Source organism: Biomphalaria glabrata, chromosome 4 (genome assembly GCF_947242115.1).
Source record: "Biomphalaria glabrata chromosome 4, xgBioGlab47.1, whole genome shotgun sequence".
NCBI lineage: Eukaryota > Metazoa > Mollusca > Gastropoda > Planorbidae > Biomphalaria > Biomphalaria glabrata.
In genome coordinates this window covers 34904150-34925995 of record NC_074714.1, presented here as the reverse complement: position 1 = coordinate 34925995, position 21846 = coordinate 34904150, and the positions used below count along the sequence as shown (strand labels likewise).

Genomic DNA, 21846 nt, shown 5'->3' with positions numbered 1-21846 from the left:
AATAGGATCTATTTGTGTTCTCATTCACATTTCATTGGATCCCAGTCTACACTATTCATAGCACAGTCCTTTCTGTTGGTATTTTAGTTTCCATGCTTTCATTTCTTGCTGTCACCTCTAATTAATTTAGTTTTCGTCAAGAATCAACAGATTCAACGGTGATTTGACTTTGAGAGAGAGAGAGAGAGACAGAGAGGATACAAAAGATACATATCAACAATTCATCCTCGTCAGCACGGTGTAACCAGAAGCATTAGAAAAAACAAAAAGTGTCCAATCAACAGTGGTTTCGGTTTAAATTTTCAAATCTGTTTTTAACATGACAGACCCTGCTTCAGCCAGTCTAGATATGTCTTGTACACATTTAAATAGAAACTAGAACAGCGTGACAAGACATTTCAATGTAACTCAAGTACTGTTTCATCACCCCAGCAGCACAAGCAAGCATCTGAACGAGAGGGGGAAAAAAAGAATGTGTGTGTACGTTTAAGAGGCTGTTGTTTTTTTTTATCTCCGCGAAGCCGTTCAAGTCGGAACAAGTCCATTCATGCACAATGCCTCGAAGTAACGTCTGCTAGACGAACTAGGGACTTCCCCATCTAATTTTAGCAATGATGACATCAAAAACCAGTCAGCGCGCGAGCTTCCCTCAGTTACTTGATATAGTCTAGCTCGAAGACCTTCTCTCGTGGTGGTGTTTTTTTTTTTTTCAAACAATTATTTCGGCGTTCAGATCTGTTTGTGTCACGCTGTTCACCGCGGCAACAATACGAATCGCTTCAAGTATTCCCCTCCTCCGCTCCTGGCGTGTCTATTTCAAGGGCCGGTTTAAAGCACAACTTATCACAACGGATTGACCAAACTCCACAATTTCTCAGAGAACAGGCTGTAGAGTCTAGGACTAGTTTCAATGTTCTACATTAAGTTTCTAAGTCCCGGTATTGTCCACATGTGATGCAATGAAGTGACCACGTTGGATCAGCTGCTATCACCCTGACGTTTGGATTACTGTAGGACATAACGGGTTTTTCTAGCACTAAGCTCTATAATTAACCTCTTGTCAGAATAGCTCAGTGAAAAGAGAGAGAGAGAGAGAGAGGGAGCACTCGATCTAGAACCTTGGTCCAATACCTTTAGGCGTTCCCTGGTATAAAAGCCAGTAGCCAATATTAACCACAACAGTTGAACAGCATCATTCGAATTGAAAACGTGTTTTATGTTTGAATAAAAACTTGCGAAGTGAAGTAAGTGGATATGAGAATTTCTTACCATCCTGATCTATTCTTTTAGAAGGATAACACCAGAGCCTCTAGACGGTAAGTAAAGGTTTAGAATTAGATGGTAGATCTATAGTGATAGTGTAGATGTATAATAAATAGTAATCTAAAACTAATTACTCTAAATCTATAGCCTCTAGATTTAGAATGTAACTAAACTTCTAGATCTAGAGTTTTCCTTAAAAAAAAAAAATAAACAATGTCACTGTGGTGGGTTAGATTTACATCTAGATGAATTAAATCTACTTGATTTTATTCTGGTATCGTTTATATTTTTTTTATGATATAGGAAGCTTACATGGTTTGTATTGAATCTGGATCTAGACAGCACGAAGTGTCATAGACTATATTTAGATCTAGTTTAGCAGTAAAACTTTGCGTTTTAGTCTGTATATCTGGCTATCTAGTCAAAACCGTGTGAAAATGACAACTGGACCACTACGGCTGAATGAGGGACCACATTCCATGCATTTCTGAAATTGTTTTGAAGACATCCAAAGCAGACACCAAGGAAATACCAAAGCTCCCGACAGGTCTAACAATGTCCACTCAAAACATCACTGAGCTCCGTGGAGCTTTATGTCCTCAGACTGACCCCGTCTTCTGTGGGCCAAGCTTTTGTATTGCAAAATGTCTTTTGTTAGTAGCAATGCAAACCTTTTATTATTATTTTTAACGGGGGAGGGAGAGCGCATGCAGGAATGTCATCTCCTTTAACTAGTAGAAACTGATGTTGTGTCCCTTGAAAAGATTTATAGGCTTATAACTTCTTCATTTTATTGAAAAAAATGTATGTTGATGAACCATAAATCTATAAAATGTGTATTTCAAATGGTTTGCATATGTATGTGCAAATATTTGTGTATTATATTTTAACAATGCGCTTATATTTTATACTTCACAGATTCATTACAGTATTGCTTCAGTCAAGTTTACATTCCACACTACAATGGGACGTAAGGCCGGAACTCACGGGACACCTATCGAAAGCGCCATGGAAAAATATCACAGTGACATCGGCAGTCGCCTGTCTGGTGTTTTTGTTCCTCAGACCAACAGCGACCTGTCCGAAGACTTCTGTCAGTTGACTCTGGACACCAGGCACAGAAACAGCATTAAGGTGAAGCGTGCAGAGGCGCCAGTGAGCACTCCACTCACTACGTACAAGTCCTCCTCCTCTGGAGTGAGCACCTCATCCAGCACTCACAGTGAACACGAATCTGCAACTAAAGACAAAACAAGGCTGGTGGACAAACTCACTCGTGCCCTGTTTCAGAAAAAGCACATGTGCGCTCGTTGCCAGCGTCGGAGCCGAAGCTGTTTGCCCAACAAAAGCTTTACACACAGAGAGAAGCGCTACACTTGTGCTACCTGTCGCCAGCAGTCCCATGCCGTAAGACATTTGTTTGGGCAATCGGTCAACAAACTTTCCTCCAGTTATAACAAACAATCAACGACATCGAAAGGGTTATCTGAGGTTACCGCGGCATCCACAGAACACCCCCAGCACCGAACACAAAACACAGACTCCGGATACGACACTGTGACTTCATGCTCTACCGTGTCCTCAGCCAGCTCCGCCTTTACAAACACTTTCAATTCCAGCAAAGGGAATTCCCAACAGTGCGAACCCGACAGTCAATCTCAGATCTACAAAGCCCCAGAAATAACCAAACCCAGAAACGTCCCCAATATCACAAACTCTCCGCACTTTCATCTCAAAGGCCTGGCTCAAGACGGGCAACTCTGCCTCGACCCTAACCCAAAAGAACAGAAGCTAGGAAACGCCTATGACGGCTACCTCCCTGACATTGACTACGAGAGGCTAGAGAAGTATTTGCTGACCCCAACTTCAACACCTCTGCAAGACGCTACCAATTTTGAAGGGCGTACTTTTCATGAGCACCCCACCAAGGACACAATGGTGAAGGCATGCTACACCTGCAGTGCTACCAACAAAATCTGCTTCAGACTACCCTGGGAAGGAGGTTGGTTGTGTGAGGACTGTTTGGATCGAGTTCACTAACTGCTTTTACAAACAGTATAAATGAGACACATTCAATGGATTAACAACTTCAAAATACACTAGAAATAGTCTAAATGAAACATTCAAAGGATTAACAACTTCAAGATACAATCATTCACTATTTCTGAGATTATTAACATTTGTCTTTAATCTCTTGACTTTGTAATAAGTGAGACACAGGTGTACATCAGTGTATTTAGTGGATGTATGGGGAATGTAGATAACCAACTAGTTTTGTTATGTGAGCTATTGAATTATCAACAAACTTTGGGTTGAGTTACAACCTGTCACTTCTGTACTTATTCTGTCTATTTCCTTGTGCTTTTTATAGAGTTATTTGGTTACACATTTGAAAGTATTAAGAGGAATGGTGGCAAGTTATTAACAAAATTGTATTTACAATAAGATTCATTAACAGAGATCGTTAATACTATTGTTATATAGCCCACATTAAACTTACGAGATGCCCTCTGACTTTCGTTTGAACTAGCCAGAGATCTAGATCTAAGTGCAGACTTTTGGGTAACAACTAACTAGCTAGAGATCTAGATCTAAGTGCAGACTTTTGGGTAACAACTAACTAGCTAGAGATCTAGATCTAAGTGCAGACTTTTGGGTAACAACTAACTAGCTAGAGATCTAGATTTAAGTGCAGACTTTTGGGTAACAACTAACTAGCCAGAGATCTAGATCTAAGTGCAGACTTTTGGGTAACAACTAACTAGCTAGAGATCTAGATTTAAGTGCAGACTTTTGGGTAACAACTAACTAGCTAGAGATCTAGATTTAAGTGCAGACTTTTGGGTAACAACTAACTAGCCAGAGATCTAGATCTAAATGCAGACTTTTGGGTAACAACTAACTAGCCAGAGATCTAGATTTAAGTGCAAATCGTGACTGCAGAATGTTTCAAGGGGAAACTACTCCATTATTTCTTGTTATTGCTTGCACCTTTGAAGAGCTTTAATTAATTGACTTGACCCCCCCCCTTCCCCGCTCTCCCATTTAAATGATCTCGATCAGATTGTGGATGAAAGCAAGCACTTTCTGTAATTAAGATCGATATGAAATGTTTTGAAACATATGGTGTTATTTATAATGGTATCATTGAGCTATACGCCGGAAGGAGAATACAGATAGATTTAACTCTGAACGCCAGACTTTTTTTTTAGAAAAACATCGACATCTAGCTGAAAAATGTCACCAAAATTTCCTGAAATACATTGAGCATATTTGATTATGTACTTTTTATTATAGGTAGCTGTTACGTAGTACCTGATGCCTACACTTAAACTTTTGATTATTACCAAGTATAATTGTTGATTTAATGTTATAGAAAGAAATGTACCACCAAGGGAAGCAACTCATTCGCACTCCCACATAAGCAGTTACCTTACCGAGACCAAGGGGCGCCACTCCTACAGATTTTTTTTTACCTTAGGCGTTCCAAGCATACCACACGGTCCAATCCCTCTCCTTTATATCTGCAAGCTGTGTGCAGAATTAAATAAGAGCGACTTCACATTATCTCCCCCTAGATCTATTAGTACACAATCGAGGTGGGGTGCAAGCTTGTGGATGTGTCAGTATTACTGCAGACTAGTCAACCCTTGAACTAAACGCAAGTATTTCTTTTAATAAGATGTTGTTTTTTTTTATTCTAGAGCCTAGCAATAACTTGTCTGCGAAATGCAAACAACGTAATGATGTCATAATGATTTTTTTTTTTGAGTGAGACTTCTTTTCTCTAAATTGTAAATCAAAGTAATTGACTTGTGCTATGCATGATTAGCGCTCTGATGTGTACATCCTATGTCTTAAGACAAGCACACACAATGTCTATTGATGACACATTGATTGTATCCAATCAACAGGTGCAATACGTCCACTGGATGGACACACACAATCTTCTGTTCAATTAGTGTCACAGATTGTGTTTTATTGTGTATATAGTTATAATGTACAAAGACTTTTTGTGTAAATAGTTTGTTGACCCAAACATGCAAATGATCATGTTCTAAATAAAATGTTCTTTTGAAAAGTAAAAAAAAAACAACTGAAGTGTTGAGTTGCTTTCAAATATATGTTGTTGTTGTTGGTGTTGTCATTGTTTATCCTGCCTGGAATGTATAGACGCCTAAGGAGAAATCATAAAGAGTTTTGTACTGACTGTGGAATTGAGAAATAACTGCACGTGAAGGAATCTGACAGAAGATAAAGAACTTTGGGTGCACAACGGCTTACGTGTAGGACAATCGTTGTCGTGAACTTGCTTGATGAATGATAGTTGATATATCTAAGAAATCACGTATATAATGAATGATATTGGTCGTGTTCCTGATATTGTGTTTCATATGGACAAAAAAAAAGGGGGTGGGGGATATATAACGTATTATAAGCATTGTCCACTTCACTGATGATAGCGTTATAGTCACAATAGTCTAATATAGGCTACATTTCATTGACTTCATTCTGAAAAAATTCTACAACCGTTCTTGCCAGCGCTATCTAATTGTTACGAGCAATGAGATTGTTAATCCTATAAAAAAAAAACAACAGAATCATCTCTAGTAGACTATGAGGACTTTAATCTTCATTCAAAAAACAATAAAAAGTCAATAACCTTGTTTACATTTATTACTTCATTTCCGAATCCATTTCTATCTTTCCTCTTTCAACAGGCATTCGCACCATTTCACACTATGCTGCGCACGTAACACTAATAATTTTCTGCCGCATCAATTTAAGCTTTTTTTTTTAAATGTTAGTAATTTTATTGTATTCAAAGATGTCACACAAAATAGAAAGGAACCCCAAACTTCCCCTCTCCCAATGATTAAACTATATGGTAAGTGATGCTAAACATAAATACTATGACAAAAATTATAACCAAATGTGTATAATCAGGCTAAATAAACTAGAAATATTTGATAAGACTTAGTTAAAAAATGCCGCAGGAAAAAAAGTTTTCGATAAGATTCATTCACATTCTATTGTGTATACACTGTACGGTTTAAAGAAATTGTTGCATAACTTTGTGCAAGCGTTAATGTCAGAGCTGATAATCCCTACAGAAAGAAATGAAAGTGCTGTGTCACTGACCTATGTTTGAATGGATGTTATATCAACTACACAGTAGGTTAACAAGTCAATATTTCGTTCGACTAGAAGTCTAAATCTTTACTTACTTTTTCATGTACTTTGTAACCACGTATTGTGAGGGGGCCTCACTTGTGACTTTTTACATCACAGCATCTGTTACGGACTTACGGTTCTGTGGTGCTAGTAGGAAAGATTATCATCGTCGAACTCCATTTATAAGAGGGCTTGAGGGGCTCAAATCATCATCAAACTTTATCTGTGTGAGGGTTTGAGAGGCTTATATCATTATCAAACTCTTAATGTGTGGGAAGGCCCGAAAGACTCAAATCATCACCAAACTCTGTGTGAGGTCATGAGAGGGCTTCATCAACCTAGCTAACCAACCATACTATTATGTTAACCAACCATAGTGTTGTAACCCTGCCTTGCACCACTGCTTGAGATGCGCACTAGCGCACTGTTGAACGTAAACAGGAAGACACTAGAATGGAGAGAAGAACAGTGCATCAGGGACTGTGAAGAGTCTGAATGTTTGGGAAACTAAGAGGCCAACTTTTGTGCTGCCTGAAGGTTGTAGTACGGACCTGGAGCGAAGCGGGGAAGGCTGTCGTTGGTCCACATTCGGGTTAAGTAGCAAAGGACTGGTATACTTAGTAGTAAGACTCTGAGGAAGCTGAAGGATGTTATGTGTTTGCCCTAGTGAATAAACCCAACTATTTATTTCCTGTAAAACTGTGTAGAGTTGCCTGCCTTTTTGTTGAGGGCCTAACCTCGAGTTGCAACAATACTATTAGGTACGAAATTGAAAACGAAACAAATAATACTTTTTTTTACTTGTGTTTTTGACCATCGTCCACCTTCTACATTCCTCCATCCACGAAGAAAGTGTGAGCTAATAGAAGACACTGACCACATGACACCCTCCCTCGTTAACCGTCTGGTAAAGAAACAGAGAACCTTGACATCATCTGCCCCGTAGATCGCAAGATCCTATAGGGGTACTTTACTTTTTTATTTTTACAAATCAGAAGCAATAATAATAAAATATATTAACACACTTGTCAGACACTTATCACACATTGGCCAAAAGAAGGGAAGGGAGATAACATAAAAAATATACCTGTAGATGAGTCACTAGAAACTCAATCTTGTTAGCTTCCTTTTCCTAGATCTCCTTGAGACTGGTCATGTTTTATCGGGCCTCCTTGAGACTGGTCATGTTTTATCGGGCCCTATTCTGAGAGACATTCGATCCCAAATGTTGATATTACCGCTTTAAATGCAGAAATAAGTTATTCTGCAGATTATCTATGTACTGTGCATATTAACTAGGGCAATCCTTTAATGTGCTAAAAATTGTTTCATTTTCACACTAACTAGAGTCCTAGATAATGTACAAATTACCTAGATAAATTGTACATTACCTACTATGCACTCTTCAACTAAATGGATTTTACACTTGTTACCGCTAAATTACAGAAATCGGATATTCTAAAGGTGATTTAGGTACTGCGAAGATTAACTAGGGTTCTCCGTTTCATTCATCACATTACCTAAATAAGGAGGCTGCCATCTGCGCACTGGACAGTCTTTCGGATGGTTTTGATGGTCCCGGGTTCAAACCCTGCCCGTTACCCCCCCCCGCCCCCGTCTTCCTGCGGGAGGTTTGAGCAAGGATGAAATTATCTTCAAGTCTAAAGGAACATCCGCAACATGTCAAATAGGATTTTTTAAAAATCATGTGTAAAGACCTAAATAAGTTGTACATTAACTACTATGCACTGGAAAATTGGATTCTTAGTGGTGTTATTTAAATATTCATTGACGTTTAAAGAATCAAGTGAATACAAACATCAAATTAATATCAAATCAACAATAAACCAACAATTAACTTAAAAATTGAAATACAAAGAATCAAACGATTTAGATCTAATACTATCAAAGGAATGAATTTCCGAAAGATATGACAAAAAAATATTTACTTATTAGTGCCATCTACAGATTAGTGACACTTTGAATTACATAGCAGGTTCTTACATTGAGATTTGCACTCATATTTTCTAAAAACCTGACCACTACCGAAATAGTGTTTTATTACTTCAGGAACATCATTAAAAATCTCTCTGATCTCTCTTTGTAAACATTGTATTCAGACTTTGCAAACATTTGTTTTAAAAGACCCGTTATAGTACCAAGTTTATAAAAGCCATATCCAGTTTTGCTAAGAACCACAGCACAAAATCAAGAGGGTATCAGTCTTTACAAAGCGTATACCCATTCACTCTGTCTGCCAGTTTGGCCAAACGTTTGTTCACGTGATTTCTTCCACATCCATTCTCGGATCTAGATGAAACTTTGCACAAAGAAAATCTTAATGGACCTCTGGCGGACAATGGATATGCTTGACGTGAATGTGACAAAATATGCAGGTCACAGCTGGGGCTGCGTAGCAACGGGAAATACTGCATTCCTCATTAATCCTCGGACTCGAAGACAATACTTAATATTATTATTATTCATTACAAGACATGAACCTATAAAAAAAAAATAACCAATTAGTCAATTAATTACTGGTAATTAATTATTTTGCTTGATATCATGGAGGGAAATTAATCTTTCTGTATTCACAGGTTCGGCTAAATATGTAGGGCTTCGTCCTAATAGAGAATTGAACATCTTTTTTCTCCCACATCCATTCTTGGATCAAGCTGAAACTTTCAACAATTACTTATTGTGCCTGAAAAAACATTAATCAATTAAAATTAACCAATTAGTCAATTAATGATTGGTAAATAATTATTTTGTTTGATGTTGATTAAGGGAAAGAACTTCTACATTATTGAGAAATAGCTAATACGCAGTGTAGTTGTATCAACCAATTAGTTTGGATCTGTCATGTAATTTAGTTTGTAATAGATTTAGACCAACAGCAATAAATCTGTGCGACTAGAAATATTTGTACTAATTGTTTTTGTTTAGCGCTATTTCATGCATTTAACTTTCTCACTGTGCTATCATCCTATCACTTTCTCACTACGCTATGATCCTATCACTTTCTCACTACGCTGTGATCCTATCACTTGTCTGGGGGGGGGAGAATGTTGCCTTAATCGTTTGTTTTTTTTTTAAAGCATTTATTTTAAAAAATGGGAAACGACCTGAATTCGAACTCATTGACTCAAGCTTCCTCAAGCCGACATTCTAACCACTTTATTAGCGAGATGTGTCTGAAAATAGAAGATTGTTTCGTTAGTATTGTTTATTTGAAACTTACTTTAAAGCGGAGACCTATAAAAGCGACTAATTCAGCTTCATTCAAGTACAATCTTTCTTTCCCTTGTTCGAGATACTAAACAAAATAATTATTTACCAATAACTAATTGGTTAATTTTTATTATTGATTCTTGTGATGTCAGGTAAAATTTGCACAATTTCAGCTTGATCTGAGGTTAGGTGTTGAAGAAATAACGTGTAGGCCTACAAACATTTAACCAGACTGACAGAGTGAGTTGACATAAGCTTTGTAAAAAAAAGGGTTAGGGTTAAAAATATTTTACAAGTTTCTCTACTTCTGGTACTTTCATTCTTACAGAGTCACCTTATAGACATTTAGATCTTTTGCACTGAAATCTATAAACCTTTTCTTTTCAACTTTTCTTAGCCTCGTTACGCCGTTCCTATTTTTATTTTTTTTTTTGATTGATCCATAGTCTTTTGTCAGAAGTTACACACTACATTCTTACCACACACTTTCTGTTTAGGATCTACGTCACCACAAATGACGTAAACAAACATAGAGCACACGATGTACACACGTGAGCACATGGTGCTGCTTTTGACAAAACACTATAAGAGAAAACAACTTCTCAACTTCAACGGTAAGGAAAACATTAATGTACACTTGATAACTCTTGATTCCGCACATTAACGGAGCAAATTGGTTGATTCGCAGATTATCTAAGTAATGAGTACATTGTCGGATACGAGCTTTAGCGGTAAACATTGACACTGCCATGCGTACATAGAAACAGTAGAATACATCCTCGACGATTATAGGTGCTCCATAATAATTTCAAAGGTACGACAGGCCTTGAGAACGATAGAAATAGAGCACTGGCGGATCCAGAATTTTTTTTCTGGGGGGTGGGGGAGGACGATTTTTCCTAACCATTAAACTCTAACCCTATGTACACACACACACACACATATGTATATATGAATTTATAGCAGTGTTTCTCAACCTTCCACGGAGAATAATTACGCTGGCGCTCTTCCTCTTGGACAGCTAGGGGAACTGGGGGAGCGCTGGGGTTCGGGACGGAGACAAGGAAACCTTGACAATAGTGACCTGTCTGATCACTTCCCAATAGAAAATGGCGTGAAGCAGGGCTGTGTACTTGCTCCTACTCTATTCGCTATCTTCTTTGGCGTAATGCTGGGTCAAATGAAGCAGCGATTGCACGAAGGCATCTACACCAGGTTTCGTTCGGACGGCAATGTGTTCAATCTCCGGCGTCTACTATCCCATACAAAAACAAAGAAGATGGTTATAACGAAGCTTCTCTATGCCGATGATTGCGCCCTGCTAGCTCACAATGAACATGATCTCTAGAACGCGGCCAACGAATTTGAATACACTGCCGCCTCTTTCTGTTTATCTATAAACCTCGGGAAAACAGAAGTCATGTTCCAGAAGTCACCCAATAAATCCTACTCAGCCCCAAGGATCACCGTAAACGGACAGACCTTTAACGTGGTAGACCACTTCACATATCTAGGTAGTATTGTATCAAATGACGCCTTACTTTCAATGGAAGTTGATAACCGTCTGGCCAGAGCCAGTAGCGCTTTTGGACGCCTTTTGGACGCCTTCAGGCTAGAATTTGGCGGAATAAATCGCTCCGCCTGCCTACAAAAATCAATGTCTACCAGACGGTGGTTCTCTCAACCCTTCTATATGGATCTGAGACATGGATACTATGCAGAAAGCAACTAAGACTACTTGAGCGCTTTCACCAAAGATGCTTGCGCTCCATCATGGACATACGGTGGCAAGACCGCACTACAAACAGCGATGTCCTTGCGAACTCCGGTATGGACAGTATAGACTATAGAGGGACTTCTTATGGTCCGACAGTTACGCTGGGCAGGGCACGTATTCCATATAGGAGACGAACGTATGCCAAATGCAGTCTTTTTTTTTTTTCGTTTTTTGTTTTGACGACTTAACAGAGGCGCCCTATGCTCCCCTGGGATTGCACAGGATTAAGTCAGTAAGTACATATTCTTCTGTGCTGATACATTAAATGTCTTCTGCCTACATGCTGATTAGGATTTGTCTTGGTATGTTTTGTATCAGATTAATAATGTATATTAGAAACAGTGTTGAGAACACCATTTTGTATGAACACCGTGTGACTTCTTTTTCCTTGCATGCAAACCAAAGCTTTTCTAGTGTGTATGTGTATACCTATTGTGCAGGCGGCCGAATGCAGAGGGCGGCCAAATCATATTTCCAAGTTTACCTTTTTTTTTTAATTTTTAGTTGATTAAAAAAATGACTATAATATTTTAATATTTTATATAAATTCTAATAATTCCATTATCCTTTGAAAAAAAAAATCCAAACCATATTCGTACATAAGAAGCTATTTTGCAAACTTTTAGAGAAAAAATGGAGCGACGCGCGAGAAATTCCAACGGGTTTATTCATTGGCACCTGTTCATTTTTTACCTTGAATTTTCGCTGGTTGTCTGTAACCCAAAAAGGTCAAGCCACCCGCGGCCAAATGATGGAAAATTCCTAGATACGCCCCTGATCATCTGCAAGGCAGCAGTTGTTTACTTTCGGAGTTGTCTCTCCTAGATGTCCAAGCTAGACTACGGATCCATAATATATGGAGCAGCAAGGAAGTCGTACCTAAAAATACTGGAACCAATACAAAATGCTGCCTTGCGTCTCTGTATCGGCGCGTTTCGTACATCACCTATTCCAAGTCTCCATGTGGAGGCTGGAGAACTCCCCATGGATATAAGAATGAAAAAGCTTGCAATGCAGTATATAGTCAAGCTAAAATCCAACCCCACGAACCCTGCTTTCGACTCCATATTTAACCCCACAGAGGTAGAATTATACAATCGAAGGCCTAACGTCATACAGCCGTTGGGCCTTCGAATGAGAGAACCCATCCAAAACTTACCCCCACCCATTGACCAAATCTCTAAAATAGAAACCCCTCAGAATCCTCCTTGGCTAATGAATAAACCCAAATTAAATGTATCCCTCTTTAATTTCAAAAAAGATAATACAGACCCAAGCATACTACAAGTCCACTTTAGGGAACTGCAGGAGAGCTACGGAGATTGTGGCACCATCTACACAGACGGATCCAAAATGGATGGAAAGGTCGCGTGTGCCTGCTCCTTTTGGAACAAAACAATCTCCCGTAGACTCCCCGATGGCTGCTCCATCTTTACGGCCGAATTACATGCAATATCGCTTGCACTTATGGCCGTCAAAGCATCAGAAAGGAGGAAATTTATAATCTGCTCCGACTCCAAATCTGCATTGCAAGCTTTGGGGCGGATGAAGACTGACATCCCATTGGTACATAAGAGCCTGAAGCTGTTGGACCAAATAACAGCCGACTGTAGGGATGTCACCTTCATCTGGGTCCCCTCCCATGTTGGCATTGAGGGAAACGAAACCGCAGACAGAGAAGCAAAGAGAGCCCTAAATCATGCGGTGTCAGGAACCCAAATTCCCTGCTTGGACCTGAGACAAAGTATTGCCTCTGCCACCTATCGAGAGTGGCAGAACCGATGGGAGGCTGAGACTCACAGTAAACTCAGGCAGATTGTGGCGGATATCAGGTGGCGGCCCACATCCACTGGCGGATCCAAGGGGGGGTGCGGTAGGGGCGATCGCTTGCTAATAGAATCAATTTAATATCTATATCGTGTATTATTGATTTTTTAACCGATCTTTATATTATGTCGTTCCCTGTTTGCCGATTGGTGGGAGGAGGGGGCGAATACCTCTATTGCCCTTCCCACCTAAACCCTTTGAGTGGGGGGGGGCGTTTTTTTATGGAGAAATCATAGTTTGTGAACAAAATTAGTTGAATTAATATTGTGACAAGTCAAAAACTCGCTGTCAGAGTCACTCAAATTTATCACAGCATTAATTATTATTTTTCATTATTTATTTATTTTATTTTAATTATTTCCCCATCCTACCCCTAAATTATTCACCCGCCACACCTTTTTCCGCTCCAGGCTAGACTTCGTTGACCACATTGGAGATAGCTAAGGCGCGTCCTTTCATTTATCTTCCCTTGACCGGGGCAAAGATACGCACAGACTCTTTGATCTTATCGGCAGGATGTCTGACAGCCGCAGTGGACACCACCTTGTGTGGAATGCAAGTCACTCCCCCCCCTTCTCCTATGTCTCTCTTTGATCTAGGAGACCACGAGGACAAACACGCCCATTGACCTCCCAATGTGCGAATCCCATCGCTTGTCGGAATTCACCCACGTGTAAGATAATTCTAAGTCTAGGACATTTCCTGTTTCCGCTCACATTTTCCAGGCCTTTGTATATAAGGTAAATTAAATCGAGTCAGACTCTCTCTTTCTCATTCGAGCTGAGCTATCGAGTCTGGACTGTATCATTTATTCTCCCTCCTAGAGGAATACCTGGTGGTAAGCCGAACTTAATCAAAAGTTCCATCTTAATTACTTTTGTGCTATTTCCACTGGATATTATCATGTGTATTTTGCTTATTTCATTTGTATTTAATTAGTGCATTGTGTATTTCTCACTGGCGTAAGTAGAGAACATAAACATGTCCTATGTATGTATTTATGAATTGCATTAATCTATTAATGCTACGTTGCTCAATTGATCGTTGATGCAACCATGTATATATTTGTACATCTTATTTTATTTCCTTTATCTCGGTTGACCGCCTTGATAATTTTACTAGCGCACTAATACTGCGTCTGAGATATGAGTTATCTCCCCTTTACTCATTTTACTCTAATGAGAGTTGCGCCGCTTGAACGGACACCCTCTCCATTCAAGCGCGCTCCATTGTTCTCGACCCACGGTCATATGTAAACAAATCGTCTGGGTCGCTGACCACCGTCCATTCCCCCCCCCCTCTTTCTCTATCCACCTGTGTTGTTTATTTGAGATTATTATTTCCCCTTCTATGTACATTTCTATATATTCTATCTGCCATCTATTCTCCAAATCCCATTTGTCATCATCTCCCCATTGTGCTCTAAAGCAATTTTACCAATCTGACGAATGCACCTCAGTCGAGGGCATCGACGAGATGCATGAGAGACATGTCCTAACTTGTCTTTATTTATCCGCAGCCTCCCTCAGGTGTCTGCCTATTTGTTTGATATCAAGAATCACCTACTATCTTTGTGCTTAGTGCTATTCAGCACTGCACTAGCTCACTGACCTGCCCCTATTTATGTGCTTAGTGCTATTCAGCACTGCACTTGCCTACTGAGATCTACTCAACTCTACTACTTGGCGCTATCGGCATTGCCCGCCTATTCGACAGCCCACCTGTCAAGCTATTAGGTGCGACGTCCTTATAGATTCAGATCTGTGTGAGACGTCATAGCTACGCCAACCCTCTGCAACTCACTGGACCTATCCTGTCAACTACGCTGCCCACGGCAGATCAGCTCTGCCCGCAGTAACCTTGTGCCCACGGTAGCCGGCCGCCCGCCCTACTGTGCCCACTACAGATATTAGATTTTGGGGATTGAGACTCCACAAGAACTATATCACCGGCGTCCCTCTATCCGCTAGAGCGCCACCACCAGCTGCAGAACCTCAAGCCAGGACACAGCCAGCTGCGACATCAACAGGACAACCAGCTAAGTCAGAGGACAAAGTGACATGCTCTCTTATTAAGTGCTAGAGTGATGATCAAAATACCTTACTAATTAGAGATAGATGCAAACCCTCCCCCTTTTTATTGTTATATGTATATTTATGTAAATAAATATTCTTCATTTTTAACTCTATCTATCTTTCATTGCTTTGTCTCGTTGCGTGTCTGCTCCCGATTCATATGCTGATAAGTGGGGGTGTGATAGGTTTAAAAATAATCATCCCCTAGACATAAAACGCGCCAAACACACATCACATTTCCCCACCTGTCACAAATATACACATTTTATATTATGTCGCTCCCTTTCTGGTATTTTGGCCGATTCGGTGGGGTGAGGGGGGCGATTGCATGTACTGCCCTCCCCACTATAGCCCCCTGAGTGCTGGGGGGGCGGTCCTATTTTTTGTGGAGAATCATAGTTTGTGAACAAAATAAGTTGAATTAATATATACATTTTATATTATGTCGCTCCCTTTCTGGTATTTTGGCCAATTCGGTGGGATGAGGGGGGGGGGGGCGATTGCATGTACAGCCCTCTCCACTCTAGTCCTCTGAGTGCTGGGGGGGGCGGTCCTATTTTTGTGGAGAATCATATAGTTTGTGAACAAAATTAGTTGAATATTATATATAATATAAACTACGTATTGATATGTGACCCATTGTCGTACCACAATTTAATCTCAAATAGTATCATTAGTAAATTTAAATGAAAAAGGGCTGTACCGGGTGGAAGGGGCGATACATGCAATCGCATTTCCCCCAACATAATTTATATACACTATAAATTAAATTATTATATTGAGTCGCCCAACCCCTATTCTTTAATGCCAAATGCAATCTTTAGCAGAAATTATTAAAGGAGCGAGGATTAATCGTTTTCACTCTACCGCTCCTCCCATTTCAAGACAGAGTTTATTTAATTTCACATGAATTTATCATAATTATTTTAAGTAAGACTTTGCATTGGAAAAGTTAGAATTCAAACGAATTTTTTCAGTATTAGAGCCATGATTGAGATGAGTTATAAACTCAAATAATATGTTCATAGTCGCCTTTTCCCAACCTTTACTCAATCTGATATTTTTCTAGTTAAATAATTTTGGGACTATAACTCACAATGTATCCTTCAATTTTATCGAATACTATTTATTGAATAATTTTTTTTTCGGCGGCGATCCCCAAAGCCAAAATCTAAATATGTGGGATATCTTATTGTGACGATCACACTTGCCGGGGATTATATTATCAAACTTGACAATTCAATGAAATGAAGAAAGAAACATCTCTCTGTATTTTCTTCAAACTTCTTTAATAATTTCTTCAACTTTCACATCAAATTAACTTCTTAATTCAATAACAACTTGACACTTCATAAATAAAACTTAAAGATACATAAAACTTCACTTAGTATAACTTCAACTTCAACTACTAAAACTTTACTTAATGGACCCGCTAATATCACAAAACTTATTACTAATCGAGGACTGAGCGAGGACCCCGTCTAACTGACTTTCCCTCAATTTATACCTTTCTTAATCGTATGTTCCAGAATCATGGAACCTTCTCAGATAATTATTTTAGTAACTTTGACCTTCTAGAAGCTGACGTGTGCTAGTTTTTCCCTTAACCTCTTTCTTTGATTGGATATCTAAAATTAACTTGTTTACGCTGGACACTTGCACTGGTTTGAACTTGCTTCTAGAAACTGGTCGAAATAGGTCACAGACTCGACTCGTGACATTACCCCCTTGCCTTTTTAGCATTTTGTATGCAATATAAAATGCGTAAAATAACATATATGCACACACAAATCTAAAAGAATTGTTCCTATAAAGTACAGAACTGATAATTCAAATAATTGTTGCATTACATTTACATTATTCAAAATTCAAAATATTGTACATATTCAGCATATATAATTAATATTATAGAAAATACATCTTAGTTCCATACATCACTTGTTTCTACATGATATTTGAGCATGAACTTTCTAACTTTTGTAACTCAAGAAAATATCAAAATTATACAACTTCACAATACTGAAAAATACATGTCATCTCATCATATTACTTGCAAATACAGAATATCTGAGTATTAACTTACTTTTCAATATATGAAATCTAAACATGTACAAAGCCAAATTACTCTTTTCGAAAACTATTATAACAACAGTATTAATGCAAATATACTAAGTAATAAACAATTGCATGACATAAGTATTAAAATAAATCTTGACCCAGCTGTAGAGTCTTGATATATAGGCAACTTTCTTCTTTCCAGATACTTGAAACAATTCTAGTCTGTCTGTACATTTCTTTTGTTCGGGCACTTGAAACAATTCTAGTCTATCCGTACATTTCTTCTTTCTTGGTTCTTTATAGTTCAAAATACGTTTAACAATATTGTCCTGTGTTTTCAGAGAGTTTTGTTCAACTCTGCCATTGAAAAATGTCACTTTTGGTTTCAATACAAACTTTCTTAGTTTAGCTACAAATGTACTTTGTTTCAATTGGTACAGAATGTCTCTCAGTTCATGAATATGTTTCATTCTAGCTTTAAGCAACATACAACTATTGTCCTTACAAGATTCTTTGCTTTTCATATGTTCAAACAAGAACTGTCCAAAATCGACACTAAATCTTTCTTTTAGTGGCAGTTTACGTTGTAAAACGATTGAAGTAGAAAACATTGATTTCGAAAGTTCATGTATGCATTGCACTAATAAATCAGTTAAGTCTTTCTGCAGTAAATCTCTATTGTGCAAAGTTAGAGAATGAACATTTGAGTTGGCAAGTATGTCAGTTTTTAAGTTAATCACATTGTCTATAAATGTTGATATGTCAGGAACATCATGAAATATCTCAGTATATTCTTCACTAGTATTCAACAGGTCTGTCTTACTTTTCAGCTTTAAATGATCGATGTCAATGTGCTTGATAGATTCAGTTTGTTTTGATGTCGTTGGTAATGGTTCATTTATATTGTCTTCATTTTCCTCTTGAATTGTTCCTAAGCATGTAACATTTTCTTCTAGTACTTTTGATAAGTTTTCATTATCTGTATCCTCATTGTATTTTTCAAACATATGAACATGAAACACTTTGACATATTTGTTATTGTTGATTTCATAAGTTACGTTTGAAATCTTTCTGATGATAGTAAATGGACCTTGCCATGTATAAATCAGCTTGTTGCTCATGTCTGGTAACCATAACTTCACTTTGTCTCCTTGTTTAAAATTTCTAAGCTTTCTGTATTCATTTAATTCTCTTTCATTTTCAATATTGACTTTAGCTTCTTGAGTTTTTTCACATGTCTCTATGACTGTAATATTTGTATCAAAATCTTGTTGAAATGTTTTCGTATCTGAGTTATTTTGTTTTGACTTAGTGACTCATTCGAAACAAATATGTTTGAATCTATATTTGATTGACTTTCTTTGGAAGTACTTATGTTACTTTGTTGCTGAGTCGTATCACGGTTGTTGCATAAATTGTCCATCAATGTTAGACGATTTTCTTTCTTAAAGTTAAATGTAAAATTGTTTAATTCATCAACATTTGAGTCATTTTTGTCTGCTATAATATTTTCAACTGGTTCATAACTTTGTTCAACTTTCATATTCTTCTCATGAACTTGGTTTCTCTTAGAATTGTTCATTTGACAAACATGACATTGACTAACATGTTTCTTAACATCTTTTGTAATGCTCGGCCAATAAAATTTGTCAAGAATTCTTTTCTTTGTCCTCGTCACACTCGCTAGTTTGGTATGTAGAAAATTGTGATTCTTTTCAATGATGTCTTGAGTATATTTCAGTGGTAAAATGATTTGTTCAACAAACTCATAGGTATCATAATTAACACTTTTCTTCACAAGTATTCCTTCTTTGAAATAAGGTACATTAAGTCCTGGCTGCTTTTCAATTGTTTGTGCCTTCTTGTACATTCTTGTCAAAGTTGTATCTTTCTTCTGGTCAGCTTTAAATTCTTCCTTATTAAATAGTTGAAGTTCAGTAGTATTCTTGTTGTACTCATAAACAATGTAGGGTCCTTCAGTAATGTTTGTCTCTTTTTCTTCAGTTTCATTTCTTTCTTCTTCTTGTATTTCTTTAAGTTTCCTTTCTTCTTCTTCTTTTCGTGCTTTAAGTTTTCTTTCTTCTTCTTCTTGTATTTCTTTAAGTTTCCTTTCTTCTTCTTCTTTTCTTTCTTTAAGTTTTCTTTCTTCTTCTTCTTGTATTTCTTTAAGTTTCCTTTCTTCTTCTTCTTTTCTTTCTTTAAGTTTTCTTTCTTCTTCTTCTTTTTCTTCTTTGCGTTTCTTCTCTTCTGCCTCTATGTCTACTTGTCTTCTTTTGTCGTCTCTAGGCATTTGTCTTTCTTCTGCCTCTTTTTCTTCTTGTCTTTTTTTTTCTTCTCTAATCCTTTTTCTTTCTTCTGCCTCTTTGTCTTCTTGTCTTCTTTTTTCTTCTCTAATTCTTTTTCTTTCTTCTGCTTCTTTGTCTTCTCTACGCCTTCTTTCTTCTACCTCTTTGTCTTCTCTACGTCTTCTTTCTTCTACCTCTTTGTCTTCTCTACGTCTTCTTTCTTCTACCTCTTTTTTTCTCTACGTCTTCTTTCTTCTGCCTCTTTTTCTTCTTTACGTCTTCTTTCTTCTGCCTTACGTTTTTGTATATCATAATTTACTTTTTGAGTGCACCATTCCTCCATTCTTTCTTGTGGCATGTTACCGTAAGCGGCTACTTTGATGTATGCTTTCCACAGGTACGAGACTTAAGCCATTGTAATAACTTAATAACTTTTCTATTTATAAGTACTGCCTACACTAGCGATGACCGACACCTGTCCACAGGTGAGAGGTTAACTATGGCTGACCTAGTTAAATATCGATCGGTGTCTCCTCTTGAGGAATGCAAGTGGTCAGTATTTGTAAACAAACTAGTGTACAACTAGCTTTAGTAACGTTGCATTCACAGCTTAGTAGATATAGCTTTCACAGCTTAGTAAATATAGCTTTCACAGCTTAGTAAATATAGCTTTCACAGCTTAATAAATATAGCTTTCACAGCTTAGTAAATATAGCTTTCACAGCTTAGTAGATATAGCTTTCACAGCTTAGTAAATATAGCTTTCACAGCTTAGTAAATATAGCTTTCACAGCTTAATAAATATAGCTTTCACAGCTTAGTAAATATAGCTTTCACAGCTTAATAAATATAGCTTTCACAGCTTGGTAAATGTAGCTTTCACAGCTTGGTAAATGTAGCTTTCACAGCTTGGTAAATGTAGCTTTCACAGCTTGGTAAATGTAGCTTTCACAGCTTGGTAAATGTAGCTTTCACAGCTTGGTAAATGTAGCTTTCACAGCTTAGTAAATATAGCTTTCACAGCTTAATAAATATAGCTTTCACAGCTTGGTAAATGTAGCTTTCACAGCTTGGTAAATGTAGCTTTCACAGCTTAGTAAATATAGCTTTCACAGCTTAGTAAATATAAAATGTAAGGTACTGACCTTAAAACAGAAGATTTTTCCCGCAGGACGTTCTCTCTGTCAACTATTATGTGACCTGTTGACTGGAAGTTTCAATCATAAAATACTTTTTCATGAAATGGCAGTAAAATACTTTCGTTGCAATGAATGTACTTCTTGTTGAAGTTTTCTGAAAGAGGCTTTGTCGTTACTAGAGGCTAAGATTTATTTGTTAGAGGCTTTTCCTTTCAAATTCGTAGTACTTACTAGAATGTGCCGACTTTATTCTTTGAAAATGCAGTATGTGATGCTTGTCTTCGTCGGTGCCTTTATTTATAGATGCCTTTGTCCCGTCGGAGGTGCCAATATATGTGACGATCACACTTGCCGGGGATTATATTATCAAACTTGACAATTCAATGAAATGAAGAAAGAAACATCTCTCTGTATTTTCTTCAAACTTCTTTAATAATTTCTTCAACTTTCACATCAAATTAACTTCTTAATTCAATAACAACTTGACACTTCATAAATAAAACTTAAAGATACATAAAACTTCACTTAGTATAACTTCAACTTCAACTACTAAAACTTTACTTAATGGACCCGCTAATATCACAAAACTTATTACTAATCGAGGACTGAGCGAGGACCCCGTCTAACTGACTTTCCCTCAATTTATACCTTTCTTAATCGTATGTTCCAGAATCATGGAACCTTCTCAGATAATTATTTTAGTAACTTTGACCTTCTAGAAGCTGACGTGTGCTAGTTTTTCCCTTAACCTCTTTCTTTGATTGGATATCCAAAATTAACTTGTTTACGCTGGACACTTGCACTGATTTGAACTTGCTTCTAGAAACTGGTCGAAATAGGTCACAGACTCGACTCGTGACACTTATCTTTTCAAGGAACAAATCGGTTTAATTTGCAATGTATTAAGGGTCTATAAATTCATATTAAAATAATTTTCAAGTACAACATTATTCAAAAGGCCTTTTTTAATAGTATGAATAATGAGCTTCGAACTCCATTGATGAATAATGAGCTAT

At 37.7% G+C, this 21846-nt stretch overlaps 1 protein-coding gene across 1 annotated transcript; it reads left to right on the top strand.

Annotated features, from left to right (window-relative positions):
* Positions 1-751: 751 nt before the first annotated feature.
* LOC106050829 (uncharacterized) lies at positions 752-5362 on the top strand. The gene is made up of 2 exons (XM_013205878.2): positions 752-1316; positions 2182-5362. The coding sequence occupies exon 2, from the start codon at positions 2227-2229 to the stop codon at positions 3301-3303; it is 1077 nt and encodes a 358-aa protein (XP_013061332.2). The 5' UTR covers positions 752-1316; positions 2182-2226; the 3' UTR covers positions 3304-5362.
* The last annotated feature ends 16484 nt before the right edge of the window (positions 5363-21846 follow it).